Source organism: Canis lupus, chromosome 36 (assembly GCF_048164855.1).
Source record: "Canis lupus baileyi chromosome 36, mCanLup2.hap1, whole genome shotgun sequence".
NCBI classification, from domain to species: Eukaryota; Metazoa; Chordata; class Mammalia; order Carnivora; family Canidae; genus Canis; species Canis lupus.
The window spans coordinates 16,686,243-16,712,081 of NC_132873.1; the positions used below are offsets into that span (position 1 = coordinate 16,686,243).

General features: G+C 44.0%; 1 protein-coding gene across 5 annotated transcripts in view; it reads right to left on the bottom strand.

The window, feature by feature from the left end:
• Positions 1-891: 891 nt before the first annotated feature.
• The window catches only part of PARD3B (par-3 family cell polarity regulator beta), a 987,000-nt gene continuing 962,052 nt past the window's right edge, over positions 892-25,839 (bottom strand). For all 5 annotated transcript variants that reach the window (XM_072813099.1, XM_072813097.1, XM_072813100.1 and 2 more), the window contains one exon: positions 892-5,528. In XM_072813099.1, coding sequence (XP_072669200.1) covers positions 5,174-5,528 — 355 coding nt within the window. In that variant the 3' untranslated portion in view covers positions 892-5,173. The remainder of the gene's footprint in view (positions 5,529-25,839) is intronic.

The following is a 25,839-nucleotide window of genomic DNA, read 5'->3' on the forward strand; positions in this document are numbered from 1 at the left end:
AACTTGCAGGACAGTCTAGGGAGGTCGGAGAACAAGCCAGTAAAGAAGCTTGGGAAATGGAGGGATGGTTGCAAGGAGAACCCACTCAGGATCATGTTTCCTTAGGCGACGTAAGAGTGTTGCCCGCGTGAGAGAGGAGGAGTCAGCAGAGGAGGAAGCTGTGATGAGACGTCCAAATCCCCCCTTAAGAATGAAGGACAGTTTCGGGCCCCTGGGTGGCTCCGTTAAGCATCTGACTCTTCATTTCAGCTCAGGTCATGATCTCAGTGTTGTGGGATTGAGCCCTGCGTCAGGCTCCATGTTTAGGGGGGAGTCTGCTTGGGGTTCTTTACTACTCCTCTTGTCAAATAAGTAAATAAATACACCTTAAAAAAATAAATAAGGACAAGTTTCCCAACCACAGTGAAGACCTCTCAAAGATTGTCCCCAGCTGTCAGCCCCCCTTGGGGATTGCCTCACCTGAAGAGGACTGCCCGGTCCTGGCTCTCACCTCCTTGCAGGGGTAGCCAATACCCACTGACTGAGACAGTGGTGGCAATGGTCCAGCTCCTTGGTCCCGAGTTGGGACAAGTCTGGAGGGTCACGATTGCTCCAGGTTTCCCTGTGGAGGTGGCTGAGGCCTAAACTGGGAGCACATCACGGCTCAGCTTCTCCCTCTTCCCGGCCCTTCTTTCTTGCTCTGCCTTCTGTGGGTATCGACCCCCAAGTCCTCTCTCAAATAAACAGTCTGCTTGCTCGTCTCCATCTTGCGTGTTTTTTGGGGAGCCCAGTATGCGACAGGCTTTTTCATTATGTCCTCTGCCACGTGACTTTGCTGTTCAAGGGTCATCAGGACCAGACTAACCTGTTCATTCATCAAATCCTGAAACAGAGTGAAAACCAACACCTTGGTGTCTTACTGACTGAATAAAGCTTTATTTTAATGCAAAATAAAACAAGAAAAATTTATATATTCATATATAACAACATCCAAAATGTTTTCTGTGGTACAAATGGGATCATCCTAAAAAGTCTGTAAAGAATTCATTCTCCACCCCCATATGCCAAAATAGGATCTCACATAATTTATCTTCAGAACTTATGAACAGACTTGGTGTCATAAAAGCACAGGAAAACACTAGGAGAAGTGACTGTATAAACAGTAGGGCTTGTTTTTATGTTCCAGTAGTAAACAGCGCGGCTGTCAGCACAGAGGGAAGAGCACACTCTCTCAGAGCTGAGTCAGGAGCCAGTCTTTGGGGTTAGTTCACTCGGCACTCCAGGCTGGGGAGTTAAGCCCATCTTTAAAAGTCAGGCGCTGTGTGATTCTATTACTATTTAAGGACATGAGGGAGAAGAGAGTTTCCCTTAGAAGTAGTAGCTGCATATGAGATTCTAGGCTTATTTTAGATATCTACCTTTTATTCTCTTTTTTTTTTTTTTTTTCCAGAGAGGTGACTTTGTAGGGATACTTTATGGAGACTCCTCTTTCTGGTCTCATTGTGGCATCCTTTCCAACTAAGTCGGTTGAGAACTGGGTGTGCAGAGAAAGACTCCTGTGGCTGTTTCTGGATCCAACTCCCTCCCACCTAATTGCACTAAATCTGGACTTTTTGTTGCTCCTGGACTCAGAAAGCAGTAGGGTGTCTACCCAATTTAGCACCAATTTTGAAGGCGGTTCATTGTGGATTTTCTGAGTTCAATGCCTATGGGAATTTTATAGACACACATTCCTATCCAAACTCTGCAGATCTATCCCCCTGAAAGGCTAAGATGTTTCTCCAAAGAAAGCAGATGCTGGGGTTATAGGTTAGGGGGAACAAATGCTTTTTAAAGGCTGGATCCTTATGTATTTAGACTTTAGGCATGACAACTTCTGAAGTTGTCAGGTGCATTTTTTTCTGAAGACAGCTCAACAAGGTCACAAATCTTTAAAGGGAATAATGAATCATGTTGTAATTTTATCTAGTTGGTGGCACAAATAAAGCTACAACGAAGCCACAAACCTCCTTTATCGAGCAGCAGGCACAGTTGGCTTCATGGGGTGACAGTGGGTCTACCCCACTCTTGACTATAAAATCTTTGCTCCACGCCGTCCCGTGGAGGTCAATGCACGTTGACCTATAAATCTAAGAATAACGAGCTTCATGGTAATTTCATTTTCCAATTTTTGTTTGTTACTCAATTATGACTTAAGAAGATGCTCCTGTCTTTGAGATTGCCTTTCATCCACTGCTTTGATATTGTGGGGAAGCAATTTTCAACCCAGAGTGACACTGCCACAGTCTGATGGCACAAGGGGTTAGTGAGATGCAGCGTTTCTTTCCCTGACAGAGGACTGAATGCTCCTGCACCTCAAAGTTTTCAACGATCTGCTCCCTTTCCTCTCTCTCCTCCTGCAGAAAGGGATAAAACAGAGCTCCTTAAAATAGCTAGTGACTGGAGGCCCAAACATCATTTCGAGGCCTCAGCAACCCAGCAGTCAGATGGGGAGCAGGTGGGTGTGTGTTGGTGGGTTTGCCGCTCACCGTGCCACTCTGTCCCTGAGGGGTTAGGAGTATTCGGAGCAGCCAGCAGACACCTGATTGAGTCTTTCCAGGGCCAAAAACAAACCGGGGGCTATTTCCTGCTACTGGGCACCTACTGATTACAGCCTGGTCTTCTGAATACTCTAAACAACATGTTCTCTTAGATACTGGGAAAGAGCTCTGCGGTGACAAGTGGCGGGTTGGTACACGGGCATTTATAGAGCTTACATTCGAGCTGTTCTTAATTGTGGCTTGGCTTGCAGAGCCTCTGTCACACCACACACGTTAGCTTCTTCGGGGCAGGGTCAAATAGGGCACGTGTTACACTTCAAGCAAGAAAAGGAAACTGCTCTATTTTTGGCCTATGTTAATAGTACCTTTGCATCTCTGGCTGCCCCCTCGGGATTAGCCAGTGTTCTATTGACTGTGTAGACAACACAAAACCATGTTTGGAGCAGCATGTCCTGAGCCCGTAAGCTGGAGGTACGGTGCTCCCAAGGTGGCGACGTGGTGAAAACATGGGCATGCTTCCAACGAGGGCTGTGCCTCCAGTATGCACCAAATCTCAGCTTCTCCTACCGCCTCTGGCTGCCCCTCGTGCAGCCTTGGCCTTGACCCAGAAGGAGACTTCTGGCTCCGCTATGTTCAACAGCCTAGAGAAATCTGGTTAAACTATGAGACCCACTGAAGAGCTGATTTTTAGTGCTCCTAAACACGTTGCACGGCCCTCGCTTTGTCATTTTCTTCCTGGAAGTTCATTTAGTTTGAGGGGAAAATGTCCTTCAGCATGCTGGTGGAGAAGCCCTGCAGCTCACCTGGACGTGACCTCTAGGTGTCCAGGGCTCGAGACCCTCCGTGTCCTCACACGGACTGCAAACGGGGTCGGGTGCCAGCTTGAGAGAAGTGGCAGGTGGCCCAAACCAGCTTGACAGTCTATTTTTAAGATGGCCATCAGTAAACCGTGGTTTAGAAAATGATACCTCTGAAAGTCCAGTAAATGACACTGTTTATGTCTACAACCAGCGGCTGCTTCATTCCTGGAAACAGAACTCTTATTTTAAATTAAAAAACTAAAAAGACTAAATGGGATTGGATATTCCATATATTCAATAATATTATAATTTATTAAACCCTGTCAGTCAGAGGTATTCTAATCTCAGGCAAAATGTGTCTAAATTGAACTTAAGACTTTTTTTTTTGGAGGGAATGGAGAAGGAGTGGCAGAGACTTAAAGTCTCTTGAGCGTCACTGTGAACAATTCACGCTGCTGCTCCTGAGTTTTGCTGCGTCTCAGGCTTTTGTTGTGTCCTCACTTGGGTCAGGTTGGAAGTGTCAGAAGTCCTACTGGAGTAAGTAGAAAATCCCTGCAAAACTCAAAGGGGATGTGATGGGTTTTGGAGGGTGGGGTGTCAGCTTTTCAGAGCCGTTAAGACTTTCTATTCCCAATTGGAGATGCCCTGATTTTTGTTACTGAAATACAGCAGACAGATCATGATCACATTTTATAACTCTTTTCCTTTCCCTTCTGATTTTTTTTCCTTTTTATTTCCTTCCTCATCAAACTTTTCAGGAAGCATTTTTATCTCACATTCTCCATACTGGTAACTCACGTGCCTTCACACACACACACACACATACACACACACACAGTCACTGCCATCTACTACCTCCTGGTTATCACGCCCAATGGCCACATCAGCCCTTCCCTGTCCCCAGGTGCAGATGGCACTATTTGGCACTGATTGTGCAATGAATTGACATCTCCAGGGCATCACTTCCTGTGCGACCTAACCAGTGGGGCCCTCTCTTTCCCAATTACATTTTAGCCCTCAAGTGGGAGCCTTAAAGTAGAGGCTCCAGTTACAGTAATTACAGGCAGGAGATTTGGGGAGGATTATGAAGTTGGATATCTCTGTGTTATCATGCCTGGAACTTGGGGAGGAGGACCACGGGAGTTTTGGCCCTCTCAACCTGGCCCTCAGAATATATTCCTTCTGGAAGCTCTGACTAGTTTTGCACATTCTCCCAGGACACTAATACTGCATTCATATCTGATTTTCTTTTAAATATAAAAAGCAAGGAAATCTAAGATACTCATAACCAAACAAGTGGTACTGGGAGCCTGGGAAATTCTGCAAAGAGAGAAATGCAGTCTTCCTCTGGGTATAAACATTTCAAGGAGATCACAAGTCATGTTTGCTGTTATTTTGTTTTCTCAATGAAAAAAAAAAAACCCTCCTCATTGAAGACGCCCATATTTGCAGCCACGCTTCAGACTTAACTTTAATAAGGGGGCTGAGGCTGAGCCTCTGAGACTGCCTCCGTGTTGCCCATTCTGTGCGGCTCATGTACGCCAGGGAGGCCCCGTGTGCTATGTCTCCATTGGTATTTGCCTGCTCAACTGCCACTTGCCCTCAACTGAGAGATTCTAAACATATTTCAAATCCCAGGCAGTGCTGTCTTTGTGACTCCTGTCCTTTCTCTCCCACCCTCCTGTCCTCTCCTTTTCCCCTCTGGTCAGCAGTCAAGTGTTGCAACCTCGGTGAGCAAAACCTATCTGTACCATGGAGACTTCTGGACAGGAGGAAGGCCTTAAGAGTCTAGGGAGGGCGAAGGTGATGTCAGATGTCGCCCTTCTGGGCTGGGCTGAGCTCGGTGGTATTCAGCTACACGGCTGCAGTCATGGGGTTCTTCTGCCTGGGATCCTGGGCGCGGTAGGGGTACTGGTCTGGGCTGCCCCCTCGGGGCCCTGGTCTACCCATTTCCTGGTAGGCCACTCTGTGGTGCTGAGGAGGGGAAGGTGGAACATCTTGTCGGAAGGGTCCTTTAGGCTGGGGGGCTGGCGGAGGAGGGTAATACTGAGGATACCGGAGGTCTGCAACCCTCAGATCCGGGGGACGGAGGTAGCTCCCTTTGGGAGGGTGCACGGGATGAGCCCCAGGGTAATATGGAAGCTCCCTTTCCTTGTAGAGCCCTCGAGGTGCTGCCGTCAGATAGTCTATAGGATCGGCTGGTCCTCCCCTGAAAAGAGAAGAACAGACACAGATCAGCAGCTATTAAGCGGGCCGCCCAGCTGAAGACCCCATTGCTCAGCCTCTTGTGTAGTTAGGTGTGGTCATAGACCAGGTCTGGCCCATGGTGCGTGAAGAGGAGTGATGTGCGTCCTTAAAAAGGAGAGGGTGAATTTTCTTCTTCCCCTCTCTGCTTCCTGCTGGCCGTCGGAGTGGCCATTCTACACTATAAGGAGAGAGCCACGTGCTGAGGAAGGTCGAACAACAAGAGGGCAAAGGCCCAAGTCCTGGACACCAGGGAGCCACATGTCAGCAGGACTGCTTACACTCCGATTGGTGCAGGAGAGAGAAATCTATACTTCCACCTGGTTTAAACCACCGTGTGTTGGCCTTTGGTATAGTGGCCAAACTGGTTTTCTAAGCAAGGTAGACTTTGGCTCTCTTAAGGCTGGGGTGACTTGACCCCTCCCCTTCGCTGCCTCACTGAAGCCTGTCACAGACCTGGAGGTAGAAGTGCACAGGTTCTTCAGAGTTACACAGTTCCCATGGACTGTCCTCACTTTTCTGCTCGGTCTGTGGGGTGCTATTTACAATGGGCCATATTCTTGGTCTAACTCCGGCCAGCTTCTTTCACATCCCTATGTGCCCTCCCCTCTCTACAATTCCTGCGAAAAGTCCTAACCCAGGGCTGGGAATTAGCCAGCTAGGACCTCGATCTAAAGCAATTCTATTACAAAGTCAAGAAGCACCACCAGGCCGGTAGCAGACTGCGAAGAGCCGAACCAGCTGTAAGTTGCGTTGTGTAATGAGTAGGCACACGGAAAGGTCCAGGGCAAGAATAAACACTCACAGAAAGTGACCCTGTCTGGATCTCTCTACTCAGACAACAAGCATTCTCTGAACCATTTGCTGAAACAGAAGCAATGCGTCTCTAAACAATGTACAGATGACTGCATCTTATCTAGCCTGGGGTTAAACAGATGAGTTCTGTTGCGGCTCTTAAAATCCTATAAACCTTCTGTGTGCATATTCACCACTACCATCACTGGATCCTTCCCACTTTCTAGCACTCTCCCTTTTATAATGTTTTAAAGGGGGGGGGGGAGCAACAATAATAATTAATGAAAAGCTCTTCAATGTCAGAGCACAAATTGGTAGAGCACTTGAAAGAAATGACATAGCTATAAGAATACAGTGTCTGCGGTTAATCAAGCACTGTCAATGAGGGTCAAAATCACCCTGTAATCTGCAGAGCTGGATGTTAAAATAGCTCTGTAAGTTCCCCCAAATCAATGAAGGTTTGACAAGCTCCAAGCTTGGGTGCATGCGGAAAGTAGCATTGTGAACACACATTCATAAGGGTGAACAATAGAACTCGCTCTCTACTTTTTGATGTCTTAATTTGGCTACGTAGAATAATGAAAGATCCTTGAGCTTGGGGTAATTTAGTTAGAGTTTTCAGATAAAAAAATTAAATTGTTTGTGTACAAGTTATTATAGCATCAACTGCTATTATTCAGTGCAGTTTGCTTTGCTCTATTGTAAATTGCCCATGACAAATAGAGCACAAATGCATAATCTGTCACTCCAGCCTTGGGAAATCAAGGATCAGGGTTACATCTTCCCTTTCCTTTAGAATTTTACTTTTGATTTACAAAACTTCCAGCATTCATTGTATCTTTTGTCATAAAATATTTTAAGCCTCCCCTCGCTCCACAACCGCCCCCCCCCCCCGCTCTCATTTCTATTTCCTTTTGGTTCATGTTAGAGATTTCCGAAACACTTAAAAAAATATCCTAAACCTGTGCTTTCTCTCGAAATCTACTGAAGCCATTTCTCTGCATGAAGTGAAACATGTGGTTTTTCTGCACTCATTTTAAGCCCTTGGGATAAATCACTGACATTTGCAACACACAAACATTATCTGCCTTAAAATGAACACACAACCAACGCTCCCTCCGGACCCTCTTAGTGGGAATGTTTCCTGTTTAAAATGGAAAGAGAGAAAGGAGGAATTCCAGGCCTTGGACTTTTAGGGTCCTGTTCTCTCCACGGAGATTTCTCTCCTTTTAAACAGAACATTATAAAAGACAGGCACACCTTGTTTTTTTTATTATTTTTTTTTAATTTTTGAAGAGACAACCCAGATCAAGTGGTGACGGCAGATGCCACCCTGAATGTTGCTGTGACAGCACAGGCTGCGCCCACACGGTGGGGGGCAGTCGTTATCTCTTCTCCCACACCTCACCCCTGCGACTCATCCACCTCTCACACCTGGGGGGCAGCCGGTCTCCCCGGGCAGGTGGGGAGAGTCTTGTGGTCCCGTGTCCCTTCCTCTGATGGGAGGTTTTACAGCTGGGAGTTTGCTTACATGGGGCAGAAACCAAGTGAGGTAGCTGTTCTTTGTCAAGAAATGAAATCATGGAAACTGTCTTTTCCCGGAGAACTCATCAAAACAGTTATTGTTTTTAATTTTTCATAGAGAAGAAAAACAATGAGCTGGCCTATAAAAACAATGTTTAAGGTTCAAAGAGTGCTGGAAAAATTTTCTTTCTTTGATGGGGGGGGGGCTGCTATTGTTTATAATAACTTTTTCCTCAAAATCAAGCCTTTCCTACAGACTTTTGCCAGAGCAACTTCGAAGGGCTTGTGAATATTGTGTGTGTGTGTATATGTGCACACAGACACACTGACATGCACACACACAAAAGGAAGATTTTTAAACAGGGGGGAAAAATGCAGCCCTCCTCATTAACCTGATAAAGAAAGAATAAGGAGCTGAAATTTTAGCTTTGTTGACTTTGAGTTCCCCTTTCGTAGTTTCTTTATTTGGGTGAAATTTAGTGTCTGTAGGAAAGCACAGAAACCAACTGATTCTGGGGCCTAACAAGTGCTTATCACAGCGACTGATGTGACATGTTACCGGCCAACCCTGAGAAACCTAGAGGCAGCCTCCTCCAGAGGCTATGAGGAAAACAGGACTCAAACAGCAACTGTATTAATACTTCGAGACCCGTCATTATGCAGGTGACCTCAGGAGTTTTATTTTATTATTTTTCTTAGAAAACTTTCAATTGAAAATCTCATTCAGGAACTGTATTTACCTAAGGAAGAAGGAACGAGTCTATATTTGCTTTCTTTATGATATTACTCTTTGAGGAAGCTATCATGAAAATATCTATTAAATTTGGGGTTATTTTTCTTTTTCACTGTTTGCTTTTTTCCTATTTTATTCTTGATTAGGCTCGTTTCTGGAAGCCAAAAGGTTTCAGCTTTTGTTTGGAAAACTCATAGGAACTATCTCAGTTATAAAGTTTCCAATCACATAGATGCAGATGCATGCAATAATGAATGCTTACCTGTAAGCCTAAACATGACAAGACTGCATGGTGCTGATATGTGAAGAAACAATAACAATCACTTTCTTTACATGAGATGTTCCTCTTTTTGCCAGCTCAGTGTGTCACTGTTTTTCATTAAACAAAAAAGGGGCTGAAAATCAGAGGCTAAGCAGGTAAGATAGCCAGCTCCGGGGTACCACCAGTCTTCACTCTATGGAAGGCTGGAAGGCAAGCTCCTACATTTGCTAGGACAATCCTGTATGGGGAAAGGGCTCAGTATTGGAAAGACTGAGTCAGTGGCAAAACCTTTCAGCTAGGAATGAGGTGGCTATACTTACTGGAATAGATGAAGGTCCATGAGCAATTCTGAATCTTCCCATCTGCCCCTGCTTTCACCTCCCCTCTCCTCCTCAGCTGCAAAGAAAATTTCTTTTTTCTACACTCACCCAGTAGGTCATTCTCACCTCGTGTGGGTGAGAGACTAGTTATATTCCGCACTAGAGCGCAAGCATCTTCAAGGAACTGAGTCTCATAGATTTACTGATCTCCCTCTGAGCTTAGCACATGGCTTTGCACATCCAAGGTGCTCCATAAAGGTGTGTTGAATTTGTTAAAGAGGGTTTAAGGTAAACTGAAATCCCATAAGCATGCACAATAACCACAGAGGGTCAGACGTGAGGAAGGAGTGGCAATAGGTCGGTAGGTAGAAAAGTTAAAGGAAATAGCAGACCCTCAATGAGAGCCAGAGATTGGTAATGGTCCAGGTAAGACTGGTCTCCATTTCCCCAATCCCCCAATTTTATTGGGGGAAATAATTGACATACATCCCTGTGTAAGTTTAAGGTGTACAGCATGATGGCTTGATTTACAGATATTGTGAAATGATTACCACAATAGTTTCAGCTAACATCCATCTCCTCATAGAGATATGACAAAAAGAAAAGAAAGAAGAAAATGATAAAGGGAAGAGATTCTCCTCGTGATAAGAACCCTTAAGATTTATACCCTTAACTTTCTTATACATCATAAGGCAGTGTTAGCTAGAGTCATCATGTTGTACATTACATGCACATTATATGGTCTCTAATTTTTAAAGAAGAAAGGAGGGAAGGAGAAAAAGATGGTGGGCTGAAAAAAAAAGGGTTGGGTTGGGTCCAACACCGAAAGACTATAAGCTTTATCAGGGCTTGGGTTATTATATTTGTCTTGTTGGCCCAGAACAAAAGTATACTCTGTTGTCTTCTATAGACTTGAAACATAGTATGTGCTTAATAAATCTTGGGCTCAAATTTAATCACCCCGACTTACTAGTAAGGTCAGCATGATTAAGTAGTACAGGTTAAGTGTATCTATTCAAGAACCAGTTAAGGACTGTGCTCATTATCATCCAGCAAAGACATTTTCTTTGTTTCTGTCATAAACACAATAATCTAGGAACACTGTAATGTATGTATTTAAAAATACACAGGGTCTCAAATAAAGGCCTTAGGGAAGTGATGTCAAAGGTGAAAGGCAGGTGCAATCACCACAGCTGCAAGTACCTGGACTTGAGGGCTGATAAACATGAACCAAACATAGAGGTGAGGTCCACTTCCCATCTGTCACAGCACTTCCCAACCTTTTCTTCACCAGAAAACGCATGATGGATGACTTTCATATAAGCCACTCGAGCCCAAGAGAGGCAGAAGCTAGGATTATGCAAACTTCTCTACCACCTGTGGGAACACAACGCCCTTCCCTCCCACTCAAGAAAGAACAAGGGGATTCAAGTGAGTGGGAGCAACATTATCGAGGGAGAAAACCCAAGTCTGTTGTAATCTATCAAAATAAATTATTTGCAACCTTCAACTCGAGTATCAGTAACAAATCCTTGCAATGCAGGGCTGATCATAATTCACCTAAATGCCTCAACACTGAGCTTCAGTCTTCCATCCAGTGAGCTCCTTTTAGGAGAAGGAAGGGCAGGTGAGTTTCAAGAGCAGCTGGGAGAAACAACTGAGCTTGAGACACATTAGTGACTAGAAGAGAGTCTGCTCTGAGGAGGGATAAGATTAGCGGGCATGAAAACAAGATAGGCAGTAAAAAAGTGTGAAAGTCATTAAGAATTTATGAGAAAAGCTGACTGTGTCCACCTTAGGCATAAGCATGGGGTCTCTCACTTAAAGCAAAGCTTCCAAAAGGCAGACTAACGCTCCTCTTAATTTCCGTAAAGTAACCACGTGCTATTGGCAGCTAAAACAAAGACAATTTCTTAACTTCCGAGGTGGCCTTTGTGGATTTCCTTTTTTGGTAACAGCCCACGGTGGCCAAATGTGGGGTTCAAATGGGAGGAAGTAACATGATGTGAAACTCCCGGTGCTGATCGAGGTACTTGTACCCCTTGGCAGAAAGTGGACATCTGGCAAAGCCATTCTCCTCTCAAGCATGCCATGCGTGGATTATTTAGCAGCTGAGCTGAAGCTGATGCTTTGCTCTAGAGTTCTACAAATATGGCAAAGCTAAAAGAAGCTCAGCACAAACTCATACACTTGCAGGCGCTTGAGTTGCCTGTGTTATGCAGACAGAGATGCTTTTAGTTTGTTTGGAATTCCTTCAGTGTCAGGTTTCCAGTTGCCAGCCTTCACCCTCCATCCAGGCATGAGCGTGGTTGGCCAGGATAAGCAGAGCCCTCTGCCATGTGCGTTACATAGTGTTGATTTCTGCAGATTTTATGGAATCATAAGGCAGAATGATCATTTGATGGCCAGTATGATAGAAATGGTTCTGGAAGAAAATCTCCTTTCCATCACTCACATTTCTCATTGTGTTTTGAGGAGAAGGCTCTTACTGTTTATTAAGAACTGGTGTGAAAAGAGATTGATCGGTAGATGCTTTTGGCCCTTGTTAACACCAAGGAAATGTTTGCGAAGAAAATGAAGGTGGAATGATAATGACTCAGTGCTCAGAGGACATTTCTATAACAGTTTAAGACAGTAATGTCAATCGCCCACATAATTCCTTTGTGTGTGTATGTTTTTCAACAATGACCGTAAACACAAGAACGTAGTTACTAACTAACTGCACGTCCCACAAAGAAGGGATCTGATGTAACCCTTTAGCAGATGTTATCTGAAAAAGGGCCCCTAAGAGTGTTTCATCCTTTCATATGGTGGGAGGTATTCCCTAAAAAACGGTCCTGCCAAAATAACTTCCGTTGTGAGGGGGTGTGAGGTTTCCAGTGGGTGCTGAGGACAATTAGGAAGGGCTGCATGAAAGCTTATGAGGAGAAGGAATCCCGTGGAAAGCCAGGCTGTTGTGAGTGACCACAAAAAAGTCATGAAACCCATCTGAGCAATAGCTGCATGTAATTACCCTATGGTCTTTTAACCACAGGAGAGGTTTTATTTAAAGAGAATGGCAACCAAAGGGACAAATCATCCTAACTTGTCAGGCCACTCAAATCATCTTTCCCTTTCTATGGTAACAGTAGTCTCAGAATTTCATTATCTAAACACTGAGGATTTCATCCAATTGTCATGCAAGAGACAACGGCATCATTTCAAGGTCAGACTTGGAGGGCCAACAGGTTCAAGAGTGAAGGGTCCTGAATTCTAAAGACAATTTTGCCTGCCCCTTAGGAGAAGCACTACACGGTTTCTTGTCCATGGTTACTGCCTGAGACAGGACATTCTAGGGGAAAAAACACACTGTTCATGAGGGTTGCTTTTTCTTGATCAATTCAGATTATATAAATTTTCAGAGTTGCACATGCAATTTATGGATAAGATGCTCATGTGTTTTATCCGAAGATAGTCAGATATTCCTATCACGGCTACATCTTCACCTGCCCCTGTTCCTCTGCCATTAATTTTTAAGGCCTGGGCAATAGGAAGATTTTGGTGTAAACCACCTACAGTCTTAGATCATCAGAATCCCTCTTCACTAAGGGCAAGGACCACAGTGAAGGAGTTTTAAATACTTCCGTGGTTGTGATGTGTGTGTGTGTGTGTGTGCAGGTGCGCATGTCGGGAAGGGCTTCTTTCTGCATTATTTCCTTTAGACCTGAGAGAATCCTGCCACTGCAATTTTCTTACTCTGCAATTCAGAAGCAGGACTGTAAGTGCTGAGAAGAGTGCCACTGCCATCCTTGATGAGCTCAGGAATAAGCTTCAGAAGCCTGATTTAGAAGCGCAGAGTCTGAAGCCACTGGTGCACTTTCCTGAGGGCCTACAGCAGGCCGGTTCCATCCTAAGCATTTTCTCCACATTCACGTGTTTGTTCCTTTTGACAGCTGTACAAGGTAGGTACTAGGACTATCCCTGCTTTGCAAGGAAGGCAACTAAAGAACAGAGAGGTTAAGTAACTAGACCCAAGTCGCACAGGAAGTAGCAAGGCCCAGATTCAAGCCCAGGCCAACTGACTCGGAGGCTGCATGCTTAACCACTGAGTTAGACCCTGCAGCCTCTAACCTCTCTTGCTTCTCACTGCTCACGATGTGCCCAGGAGTGGTAGGTGAGAGCAACTGCAGACATTTGGCTGACGCTGCCTGGGGAACAGTGGGTGGGTAAGGAGCTGTTCAGGGTCGAGAGGCCATTTGGAGGCTGGTCATGGAGGACCCAAATGCCAGAGGCACTGTGGAGAGGACTAGGAGTGTGATTTTTTTTCATTCAGTAGGATTTGGAGGAGAGTGATGTGAGTTACCTGTGGGATGGGTGGGATGACTCTGCCTGGAGGTTCCTTAGGCACCTCAGACCTTACAGGTACAAAATTAAATAATTACCTCCCCCAAATCTGCTCCTCCAGTGGTCCCTTTGGAGAATGACAATCTACATGGTCAGCTATACCAGAAATGGAGACTCCTCTCTATCATCCACTCTCCAGCCAAACATTGGGTTCTAGAAAATGCTCTTTTAAGTGTTCTTGGCTATCCATGCTCACTGTTCAACCTTACTTTCAGCTCAGATCTCCTTTCTGCTGGATTAGCAATAATATATTAGGACTAGCAGACAGGCAGGCGGAGCTGTGGGCCAGCTTCACAGAAGAGCAGTTCAGCATCGTAGAGCCAGAATCCAAAGGACAGCTGAATTTTGTGACCATCAAGCCAGTTGCCACCAACTTGGAAGCAATTTTGAACACATCGTACTTGCTCTCAAATGAAAACATGGCACAGTTTGTAAAGACAGGTGAGATCAGTTTTCTTTTGGGGACTGTGTGATGATCATTTACCTTTTTTGGATGTGATATTCTCAAATTTAAATCCTGACAGGGGGTAAGAATTTTTTGCTTGTATCTGAATATAAGGTCTGCCATAAGTTCCCCGCCCCCCTTCCTTTTTTCCCTTAACATCAGGTAATCTTTTCTCTCAAATTCAGAAGACTAGGTGAGGCTTATGTATTTCTTAAAACTCTGGGTTCACTTTCTGCCTTAAGAAATGAGCATGTTAGTATTAGTATTTAATTTATAAGGTGGTTAAAGACCAGGGGCCAATATAAAGATGAGGAGAGGGCAGCCCAGGTGGCTCAGCGGTTTAGCACCGCCTTCAGCCCACCGTGTGATCCTGGAGACCCAGGATCAAGTCCCACGTAGGGCTCCCTGCATGGTGCCTGCTTCTCCCTCTGAGTCTCTGCCTCTCTCTCTCTCTCTCCTCTCTGTGTTTCTCATGAATAAACAAAATCTTAAAAAAATAATAAAGATGAGGACAGGGGTACCTAAGTGGCTCAGTTGGTTGGCCATCTGCCTTCAGCTCAGGTCATGATCCCGGGGTCCTGGGATTGAGTTCTGTATTGGGTTCCCTGCTCAGTGGGAGCCTGTTTCTCCCTCTCCTCCCCACTTGTGCTCTCTCTCTCTCTCAAATAAATAAATATCTTAAACAATAAATAAAGATGAGGAGAGCTCGATTCACTTTGGGTAGAAAGAGTTTGAGCTCAGGACCTCCACATACCGCCTGGGTTTCACCTTTGTACAGGCTTCCTGAGGAAAGGGCTTTCCTCATCCTGCTCTCGGTAGTGACATGATCCCATCCTCTGTTGAAGGGGGACATACTTTAGGAAGTATGGCCTGCTCCCAGAGCTCCAGTCAGGGGTAGTCTGGATTTTGGTCATGGTTTCAGCCACAGTTGTACTTGGGTAGAATTTGGAAATTTATAGTCTCACAATCTCCTCGATGCCCAGCAGCGAGGCTATGGGCCTGTGCTCCAAATTCCACCAGATAATAAATGGAAGCACTTTTGGCCTCCCCGTAGCAATTTTGATGTGGAGTTGAAGGCCCTCATGACAATTTTCACCAAAGTGCAGAGGGTAATTCTGGGTCTCCATCTCCTGTCTGTGCTAAGCAGGTGCCAAAGCCCGAGGCTGGGCCCGGTGGGCATGCAGGCAGCTTAGCCCCTGGCCTCACTCAGTCTGCCTGTCTGGAATCCAGCTCGTTATTGGGCAGAGAGCTTTGGAGATAGCACTGGCATGACAGGTTCTATGTAATATCACATTCAATTCAGCTTTCGTTTTTGCAGATGAAATGGATCTATAGCACAAAGGTTGCTGAACTATATTGTCGAAGTGATTTTCAACAAATAATAAAAGTTATTAAGAGAGTCTTAGGTGCCGATGACTAGCGCTGAGCTTGCCCGGCTGGCCTGGGTCTCTTCATCCTCTCACTGATCATTACATGGCTGGTAAGGCAGGTTATTAATGCCATGACAAGCCTTTTACTTTCAAATCTCCTTTTATTGAAATCAGAGCATTCTTTGTTATTTCCCTTTCTGCCGTAGTATAGCCCGTCAGTCCAGCTTCTTAGGGTTCCATGCTTGCCTTTGATGCTGGTAAAATTGGGCAGCTAGCAAATCAAGACTTATCATAGCTCACACTGATTGGGGCTATGAAATTACTCTGCTCTCATCACGACTCTGTCTTCATCATCATCATCATCATCATCATCATCTTCTTTTTTTTTGTCTCCAGTGTTCTTATACAGTTATTGTCCTGAGCCTTTCCACCATCCCCTCCCACCTCCAGGTCTTTTAGTGAACTAATATGTGGATCCGGAGCCATTGATGAGTGCTTTTAAAAAAGACAGAGCAAGACAAGCTTTTATTGTGAGTGAGCTCCTTCAGATGTTATTTCATCCTACATTTGTTCTCTAACTCCCTGATTTATTGATTTATTCCTTGAGCAATTTGAAGAAAACTGTAAATTCACCCTGGCTTCTATTTCTCTGAGTGCCGCCTAGCTCTCAGCCATATTTGGTGCCAGCCTATGTGCCAAATGAAGTGATTTCCCTCTGTTTTAGCACATGCAGTCTATTATCAGCACGGTGACAACTTCACTTCTTCAAATTAGTCACGAAACTGAAGCTTTAATAATTTAAATAAAAGCTTATCATAAAAAAGCAAATATTTACATGTTTGAGTCGTCTAATTTAAAGAAATTAATTAAAAGTAAATGCCGAAGTGATTTAAAACTAAAGAGCCATTACCAAATAAAATGTTATTTACCATTTGCCCCATGCCAGCTTGTTTTCGAACTTCAAGAGAGATGGGATTCCTGGCTGTACACCTTTACTGTTGTGCACCCGAAGCCTTCAGGCCTGCCAGCCTTCCTGGAACTAGCTCTCATCTGCCTGTGAGGGTGGGAGGTGCTCTCGGGATGCACTTCTGTGTAGCGGGGAGAGTAGGGGACTCCGAGACAGAGAGGGCGCTGGGACTGGGCAAGGGACCTCACAGAAATACGAGCCAGGTGCCTTGACTCTTCCTGAACCTCATCAGTGACCTCACACGTAAAATGGGGGTAGTATGACTGTCTTTCCTCCCCTTGCAGAAACTGAGTAAGAATATACATATCAATGACACTGAGATCCTCGATACTTGCTGAATTTGAAGTCACAATAAGTCATTAAAAAAAAAATAAAACTGCACCTTCTATATGGAGTTTAAGGTACCTGCCCCAAGACCTAGAATGAGCAAGTAAATAAATTTGTAAGGAAATCTAAAATTTATGAGCGAGTGCTCACAGACCCCTTATGTCCCACTCCACATTAGTATGCATTGGTGCAGGAAATCCTCCAACACACATTGCAACCTACAGGTCTATACAATGAATGTGTGTATGTATATATATACACACACCACATACATTTATATGTATTTATATTCACTATATTCAGTATTCTTGTATGGCATGGATATACATGTATATGTATGTATATATATGTGGAGAGAGAAAGGGCTTCACACATTTAAAAAAAATTCAGCTAGTAGCCGACATCTGAATATTGAGGGCTTTCACATAAAAATTCAGCTTTCTTGTTTCTTTAAATTCAGGCTTTGCCTTCCTTTAAGATGATATTCAGCTGGAGCTACCCCCGGAGGGTAAGGCTTAGTCCTCCTCAGGCTGTCCTCCTGCTTGCTTCTTTCCTGGAAGGCTCCCACCTACCCCTAAAGCTCTTAGGGCCACAGCCCTTGCTTCATGGGAATACGCCCCCGCCTCCCCCATTTCTGCATTGCCGCACTCAGGTCACAGCCTCCGCTTTACAGGTGCACGTTATCCAAATTCCCCACCTGGGAAGTACACTGAAATTTCTGTTACCATTATGGTCCACCTGTAAATCTTTAAAAATAAATTCTCCGTCAAGGCCTCTGTGCAAGAGAGAGCTGCAGTGTGGAGAAGGGACCCCAGGTAGCAACTGCAAAGACTGGATCATATCCCAGGGGTTTCAGACCAGCCATTTTACTCTCTTAGACCTTATCTTCAACTCTGTAAAATGAATAGGTGGCTCCCAGTGAGTCACCCAGGGTTACAATGTCAGGACCCTTCCGGGAAACCACACAGGCTCCCATCCAAACCAACTTGCGGTCACATTGCTGCATTTCAGCCTGACCTCTGCTGGGGCCCCTGGCTGGACTTCTTCACTTATCTCTGCCTTGGTTTCTCCATCTGTAAAGTAATACGTGCTTTTCTTCTCACAAGAGAGAGTGCAGTGATATGACTGAAAGCACGCTGGGGAAAAGTTGGGGTAAAAACAATCTAAGATCTTATATGACTCCGGTGTCTCAAAGGTTATAGTTATGAAGGGAAGCCTGCCTTGCCTCATGGGATTTCTGGATGGGAATTTGCATTCCTCATGAGAGGCGTCATGCAGATATTGTCCTGGCCAACAAGACGATACTGTGCAAACCCCTGGCCCAGGAACCCCAGACCTCAGGTAAAGAAAGGGAAGGTGTGTCCCCTTTCTGAAAACGTGGACTCTAACTAACCTCCTTGCTCCGTGCGTTTTATGAGGAAAGTCTGTAGTTAACTGTTATCAGGTGGTTAAGCAAGTTGATGAGGTGTAAACTAGCCCTTTAATTGTTTTATTTACAACATACTTATCCTGCCCTAACATCTCATTGGGGAATTCTCTACTTAGTTGATTAAGTTAAGGGAGGTTTAGTGAACTACGATTTGGTAAAACCAGAAACAGAAAAATACCTGCTGGATTTTAGCGATTTTTTACAGTCCCTTGTAAGCAGGCATGGAACACACTCAGTGGACGTTTAAAAAAAAAGTATCAGCAGCAGCAGCAACAACAAATGGATTAAATTGTTAATTACTTTCATCACCACCATTAAAAAATAACCTGGAAAATCAAGATGGTGGAAAATACTACATTTAAATCCATTTGTTCCTCTCTAGGTACTATTTCTCGTGGAAAGAAATAGCTCCAGGGGAAAATTTCATTTGTCAGGGGCAGGCACTCAGAATTGCTTTTAGAAGCCAAATTAAGAAATAATCCTCTCATCGTTCCTCTATAGTTCTGAATCTGGACAGACGAAACTCATAACGTTAGCCTAGCCCAGAGGGCCATCTGGTGACAGTGGTATAGGAACCCCCCGAGCACCAAGCACCTACAGAAAGGTATGAGGCTCAATGTGTATCGTCTGGCATCTTAACCAACCAGCCGAGGGGACAAAGAAACAGATGAAAGACCAGAGAGGGCACATATGCTCAGTGCTGAGGAAGTGCCCCGGGACGCCCACCCTAGCCAAGGGTTCTGATGAGCAGTTGCGTTGGAGGAATCTAGAAGAGCTGGATATATGAGTGACGGAGAGATGGGGACGGTGGCAAAGGACGAACCTCTGATGACAAGGGGCAGCTAAAAACCTGCAGGATGCTGGGCAGAAACCCTCAGAGGCCAAGGAGGTGCTCTTGAGTTTAAGTGTCAGATCTTACCCGTCCCAGCTCTCATTTCTCTCGATCCCTTATTTCTCAATCAGATGCTCCTCTTGGAAACTTCTTGAGCAATGTCAGCAATGTTAGAAAATTAAATCATCGATTTAAATGTATATGGTAAAATTACAGAAGATCACGGAGAATCTTTAACACAGTGCAGACTTTCTGCTTGCCTAGGGCAAGTTCTGCCTCCCTGGAACCGCTACCCACCAGAGCTACCTGTTCTGTGTCCCCCAACAAACCGAGCTTCAGGATGGTTGGTACCATCAGTGTGCTCATTGTTGACTTTCTGGTGCCTGGCACGTGATGAGCACTGCCTGCAATATTTAGTGAATGCATGCTCTCTCTCACGATTCCTGGTATGGAAAAAAGTGGTCCTCTTTTCTTTAAACTGAGTGGGACGGGCAGGGTGGCTCAGCGGTGGAGCACCCGCCTTCGACCCAGGGCCTGATCCTGGAGACCCAGGATCGAGTCCCACTTCGGGCTCCCTGCATGGAGCCTGCTTCTCCCTCTGCCTTCTCTCTCTTTCTCTCTCTCTCTCTCTGTTTCTCATGAATAAATAAATAAAATCTTTAAAAAAAAAAAAAACAACCTTCAAGGAGTGAGGCCCTAGCCCTGAATCTAAATATCTAGGGCTGGGTGTTCTCAATTGCTGCTGCCTTCCCAATGCCAGCAGAGCCTCTATCTTTGGTCTTTCACTATCTTTCAGGCTGTGCTCCTTTCTGCTTGTTGGGATCTTGAATTTTTTGTCCAAACTGGATGGACTTCCCTGTGTCTTCTGGCTGCAGTCACCAGACCTCCTCCCTTATCTCCTTCTGCTGAGGCCTCTCCTGATCTCTTCTATCTCTAGGGATGTCTGTGTTCAGGTCTCAGCTAACTTTGAGCTGAGCAGCCCTGACCATCAACACAGATCTGCAACAGCACGGGTTGTTTGGTGATTATAATCTGGCTTTTCACTTAACAGACATGTGGTTTTAGGACAGTTGCTTATCCTCTATGATACAGTCTGAGTTTTTTCATGTGTGAACTTGGAATAATAAGGTTATCTGCCTCACCGACTGGTCAGGGGAGTTAAGTTAGAAAAACCACTGTGAAGAACTTAGCACAGTACCTGGGCATGGTAAATGATTGGTAAAGGTTAGCTCTTATGATTGTTATTTTTCTCTCTGCTCCAACTTTTTATCACTTATTCTTGATTCCATAATGTCTTGCATGCTTTTCTCAGTCTTCCAAATACTCAAATATGTCCAGAGGCCTGTTTCTTCTCTAAAAAATCTGCTTTCTCCAGATGGAAATGAGGCAAGTTATCACCACTTTCCCAAAACTTATGGACTATGTTCGTTAAAAAATGATACAAAATTCACTGAAATATATACTCTCTAAACAGTTGTTCTTTTTTTGTGTAGTCCTGGTTATATCCTTTATGTCTAATTGCTACTTATTAGTGTATCCACATTGATGCCACCTGGTGGAAAATTTCTGGAGGACTTGGGTTTGGGGCTGAACACATCTCTGAGAAGGATAAAGACAACTGCCATGTGCAAGCTATAAAATGAGTTATAGACACATGCACCCAAAGCCAAAGGAAGTTGGGCAGCAGCCAAAAGACCATCAAACATGGTCTTGAAAGAGACGTAATATCCTCCATCTCTCTTGTCTTTTTCTTTAATATCAGACTATTTGGATGGATGAAACACAGGCTTATATTTACTTGAGGAAGCATTCTTGAAGCCTGTGGGTTAGAGGACAATCAGATCCAGAAGTAGAAAACGGTTTGGGACATTGGTCTGATGGATAATTTTTTATGGGTTTAGCACTCATTCTCCCTTTTATGAGTGCGTAACAAGATCGTCTACTTTTCTTTCTCATCCGTGATTCCACCTTTCCTTCTTCACAATTGGGGCAGTGGGAAGTTGCTGGTTTTTCCTTCTTCATATCTGTCCCATCTTACCCTGTTGATAGTATTCTGTTCTTTTGGGAATTGTTCCATGCCTACTGCCAGGTGGAGTGACTCTACCTAAGACTCCAGAGGTGGCAAGTAACTTAGGCTTGGCCATCAGAACATTCCACCAAGCTGGGTACAATGATCATATATGATTACTCCATAACCTGATCTCAGCAACCTGTGACAATTCTAGGACTTCCATTGGATACATTGAAATGTGAGATTCCCTTTCTTACTGGAGTGTCTGAAAAGGCAGAAAGATAAGCTTTGGTGCTTTGGGCAGATATCTGGACCCTCAGGGTGGGTGAGTTTACCTGGGAATGGAGCTAACACAGAAGGAAGCAGAGTCAAGAGATGGGGAGAAGGACACCAACTCCTCATGGCAGTCTGAGTTTCAGCGGGCTGTCCCTTAAGGTAAGTCTACCCCTGGACCTTTTTTGGTTATATTTTCCAGAAGATATTTTTATTCCATATTGTATATAGACAAGTATCTGAATACTTAACCTAGAGGGAGACCAATGACCACTAATGGTTAACCTGTTGTTTGTGTGTGGAGAAGGCTACCTAATGGTATAAACACAAGTTCTACAGAATAGCATACTTAGAAAGGGCAGGTGGCCATTCACTTTAGAAACCACCTGGGGAGGGAAAAGCTTCTGTGTAGTTCATGTTGCCTCAGCTTGGCAGAGTTCCCAACATCTCCAGAGTGGAGAAGGTGAAAAGCAAAAGGCCTGGAATTATTCCCTCTTTAAACTGCAATAAAGAGGGTGTCACGTAGGGAAAGAGAAGAGCTATGCCGTATGGGAGGGTGCCTGATGGGTTTTTGGTCCTGGACACACTTCCTCTAGGCTTTGCTGCCTGTGACTAACTGTCATAACTCCATGTGCAGTTATGTTAGTGTATTTCTGAGAAAGTGAAGAATCCCAAACTCTCATCCTCTACCAATTATCCAATAGGTAACAACGAGTGTTCAAAGAATCCGGAATTAGTGTATAAATCTAACATATGCCAGGAAAATTCTTGCCTGCTGAGACCCAAGGGGGTAAATAAAAAGAGAGATACCAATATGGCTTCCCCATTGTCTACGTCCCTTTTAGCGCGCTCCTCTTCCTTCCAGCCACAGAGACACACAGCCGTTATTAGATCCTCATCTCTGTCCATGTCTCTATTCACATACACTATGGAAGAGATGACTGGATCTGGAGTTGCTTTGGGAAAGGGGATCTGAAGAGCCTGACTTGGGCGAGATTGTAATCACATCCTCTGGCATACTGATTTTATGAAAAGAGTAATAAGGCTCACGGTGTTCATTTGAATGGCAAAGAGACGACTCCACTGCCTGAGAATGTGGAAACCTGGTTTTCAGGAGCAGCATGAGGCAGCCAGACTTGCTCGAGTCCTCTCCTGTGCTTTGGAAAGTGTGGTAGGTAGGAGCCAGGCAGCCCAGGAGTCTCCGAGGGCTGGAGTTTGTCAGGGACCAGCAAGGGCCACGGTGGTGGAAGCTTTCCTGGGGGCCTGAGCTATGCCATGACCTGGGAGTAAAGCCCAGTAAAAATGGGCCTTTCACCCTCAAATTAACTGAGATAGAATTTACATATAAGAGATGGGACCAGTTTAAGTGTTCGGTTCCAGAAGGTTTTACAAATGTACATAATGAACCACCTTTAGAGTCAAGGATATAAATGGCTCTTCATTTTACTTTGTTCAACTGCTCCTTTTTCCTTTCTAGCTCTTAAACTGAGCATTCCACAACAGAAGACAGAAAGAAAATCCCACATTTGCAAGATTCATGGGTTATCTGGAAAAAGTCCAATCACTCATGTTTGATAAAAATTGCTGAATGTATTAAAATAAAGTCAAGGTCCGGATGGGTAACAAAAATGAGAGATTTCAGTTTTGGAAAGAATTCTCTGGGATAAATAAACCATTCAGCACTGAAACTTGGAAAAACGTGCCATGTCGTCTCAATCACAATGGTTGTATTGCTTTATATATTACTGTTAATAGAAAACTTTCTCTTGATGACAAAAATATAAATTACTGAGAAAGAATTTGCTTTCAAGGAAAGAATTCTCATGACTCAATTAGAAAGCCCACAAAATTTAATACAAAGAGAGAATTTACACTTAAACTCAGGTATGGTTGAAACAGGAGAACTGCCCTTCCTGACACCTTCACAGTGAAACGTCTAGAATTTTTTCTCCTTAGTTGCAAATTCCTTCCTGTGTTTTGCCTTTTTTTTTTACCCCCCCCCCCGCCCCCCACCCTGCTCCCGTCTTAACTAAATATAGTTTTAAATGACTACTATGTGCCAGGTACTATGCAGGGCTGATGATACAGTGGTGACAAAGCAGGACCCTGCCTGTAAGGAGCCCATGGCCTTTGCTTTCTGTGTCTTAAACCCACTCCTATTTTCATCTCACTTGGACTGGGTCTGTTGCTCATTGCAAAGCATGGCTAGAAATGGGAAACCAGGAAAAGATAGAGGAGCAGAGAAAAGGAAAAGAAATGTCATAACAATTTTCCATGCGACGAGGACTAGGAATTCTATTTATTTTCCCCACCATTCCCCCATTTATTTCCCCCACCATTTGTTATGGCTAGGGGTCATGGTAGAAACAGATTCAAAAAATCCAAATCAACAAAATGCAAAAAACCCAAGAATAACTCAGTACCTGAGCATTTGCCTAAAACAAAGAATTCTCTCTCAGCAGCTCTATCTATGCTAGGAAAAGAGAAAGCCACAGAAAGAAGTTAAAGTCAATGCCAATACAAAGAGGTACTAGAAGCTTCCAATTATTGCTACATTTCTTACATGTCAGAAATTTGAAGAAGAAAGTACACTGTTTCTGATGGCTGTGGTATTATTATTCAGAACACCAAAGTAGTGGTTAATTCAATATAGATAGCATGATAGTCAACCACCAAATCTAAATCTGGTTATATTTCTAGTGCTGATTGTGAATCTCTTTCTTTTAGTAGCTTCTTCATGAAAATACTAAGAAGTAAAACCAAATGTATACCACAAATATAATTGTGGTTTATAAAGAAATTACAAGAATAGACATTTACTTCTTGACCAGTAACTTCTGTAATTTTTCAAGATGCAATGACTCATTCAGATATCACCACTGGTTGAGACCCATAACTTCTCTATATTAGCATCTTAGACTAAACTTCACAGGGCACCTGATAGTAATGTAGGTCTTCTGGTTAACTGCAGTTAAGAATGTGGCTGCTGAGACACACCAATGTGAGATTCTCTTCTTGAGACCAAAGAATGAAAGTGGGTATGTTGGTGTAGAAGCTCACTGCTGTTTGTTGGCTTCTCGGAAGAAAGGTTCAAGAGATTTATAATACAGGTTGTTATCAGAACTTAAAACAGATGATGGGTACATCCTTATAACTGCTAATACGCATTTGGATCTTAGGATTTCCAACTCTCTGTTTCTATTTGCTGTTTGTTCTTTTGTACTGTTCTACTTCATCCACTAGAGCTCTTAGCATATTAATCATAGCAGTTTTAAATTCCCAGTCTGATAATTCTAACATCCCTGCCTGGTCTGGTTCTGCTTGTTCTATCTCTTCAAAATTATGACTTTAAGGGGTTTTGTTTTCTGTTTTTTTTTTTTTTTTTTTTTTACCTTTTAGTATGCCTTGTAGTTTTTTCTTGCTTGCCAGACATGATGTGCTGAGTACAAGGAATGTGATGATGAGGTGCAGTGGGATGGGGCTGGGGTGCAGGGGGAGGTAGGAGGTAGAGGAGGAAGCATAAGGTCTCAGTCTTTTAGTGAGACTGCTTCTGGCTTGTGAACTTCACAAGTGTTTCTGTTTCTCCCTACTTAGGTGGGAGAGCATGGCCAGAGCGGCCTAAAGTTGTGTACTTCCCTTCTCCCATAAGGAAAGCTAGAATCTGTTGGAATTAGGTATTTCCCTTACCTCAGGTCAGTTAGGCTCTGATAATACCCTTAGCAGGTTAGGCTTGGTTAACTAGTTTCTCCTGAGGGTACATCTTCTTAAGAACAGAGTACTCGGGTGCATTTCAAAATGGGCCCTTTCCTTCCCTCACTGCTGGAGACACAAGGGCATCTCCTCCTCCATATTTGCTGGGGGGATCTGAGCTCCTGGATGTAAATCTCACAATATTGTGGGCCCCCCCATGACTGGGTTAGCCTGTAGTATATAATTCAGAGTTGTTCCCACTGAGCCTCCAGTAATGCATTAATTACAGGTCAGATTTTCCTACCCCAGCACTAGTCCTTGCAGTGGTTTCTCTTGAGTCTCTGTTCCTGTAAGCCATGACTCCTTGTATTTGCCTGGCTGTCTCTCCAGTCTTTGGGGCAGTGGTTTGCCCTATGTCCTTACCTCTCTTATAAGATCCAAGAAGAATTATTGATTTTTCAGTCTTTTTAGCTTTCTACTTGTTAGGATGGAGTTGTGACTTCTAAACTCCCAAGATGCAGAACCAGAAACTGAAAGTCTCCTCCTTGTAGTTGGTGTCAAAATTTACAACTTGTAAAAACTTTTTCTTTCTCCTCTTCTCTTCCTCCTCTTCCTTCTCTCTTTTTTTAGTAAGTACAGGAATACTTAATTGAAAAGTTGCAAATCCTTTTTGCACAGCAGAAAACTATCACCCCATGCCAGTCACCTCCAGTGCTTAATTGTTACCAATAACTAAGGAGCAAATAAGGTGCAATGAGTTAAGTAGAGGAAAATTCTGACTTAAAATACATAAGATGGTGAAGTCCAAATCATTTTTATCCTTACACAAAATGAAATAAATTATATATTTTCATGTATATCTCAAGTCTACACAGAAGGAAGGCTAATAATAGGAATGAGAGTATTTCCTTTGTG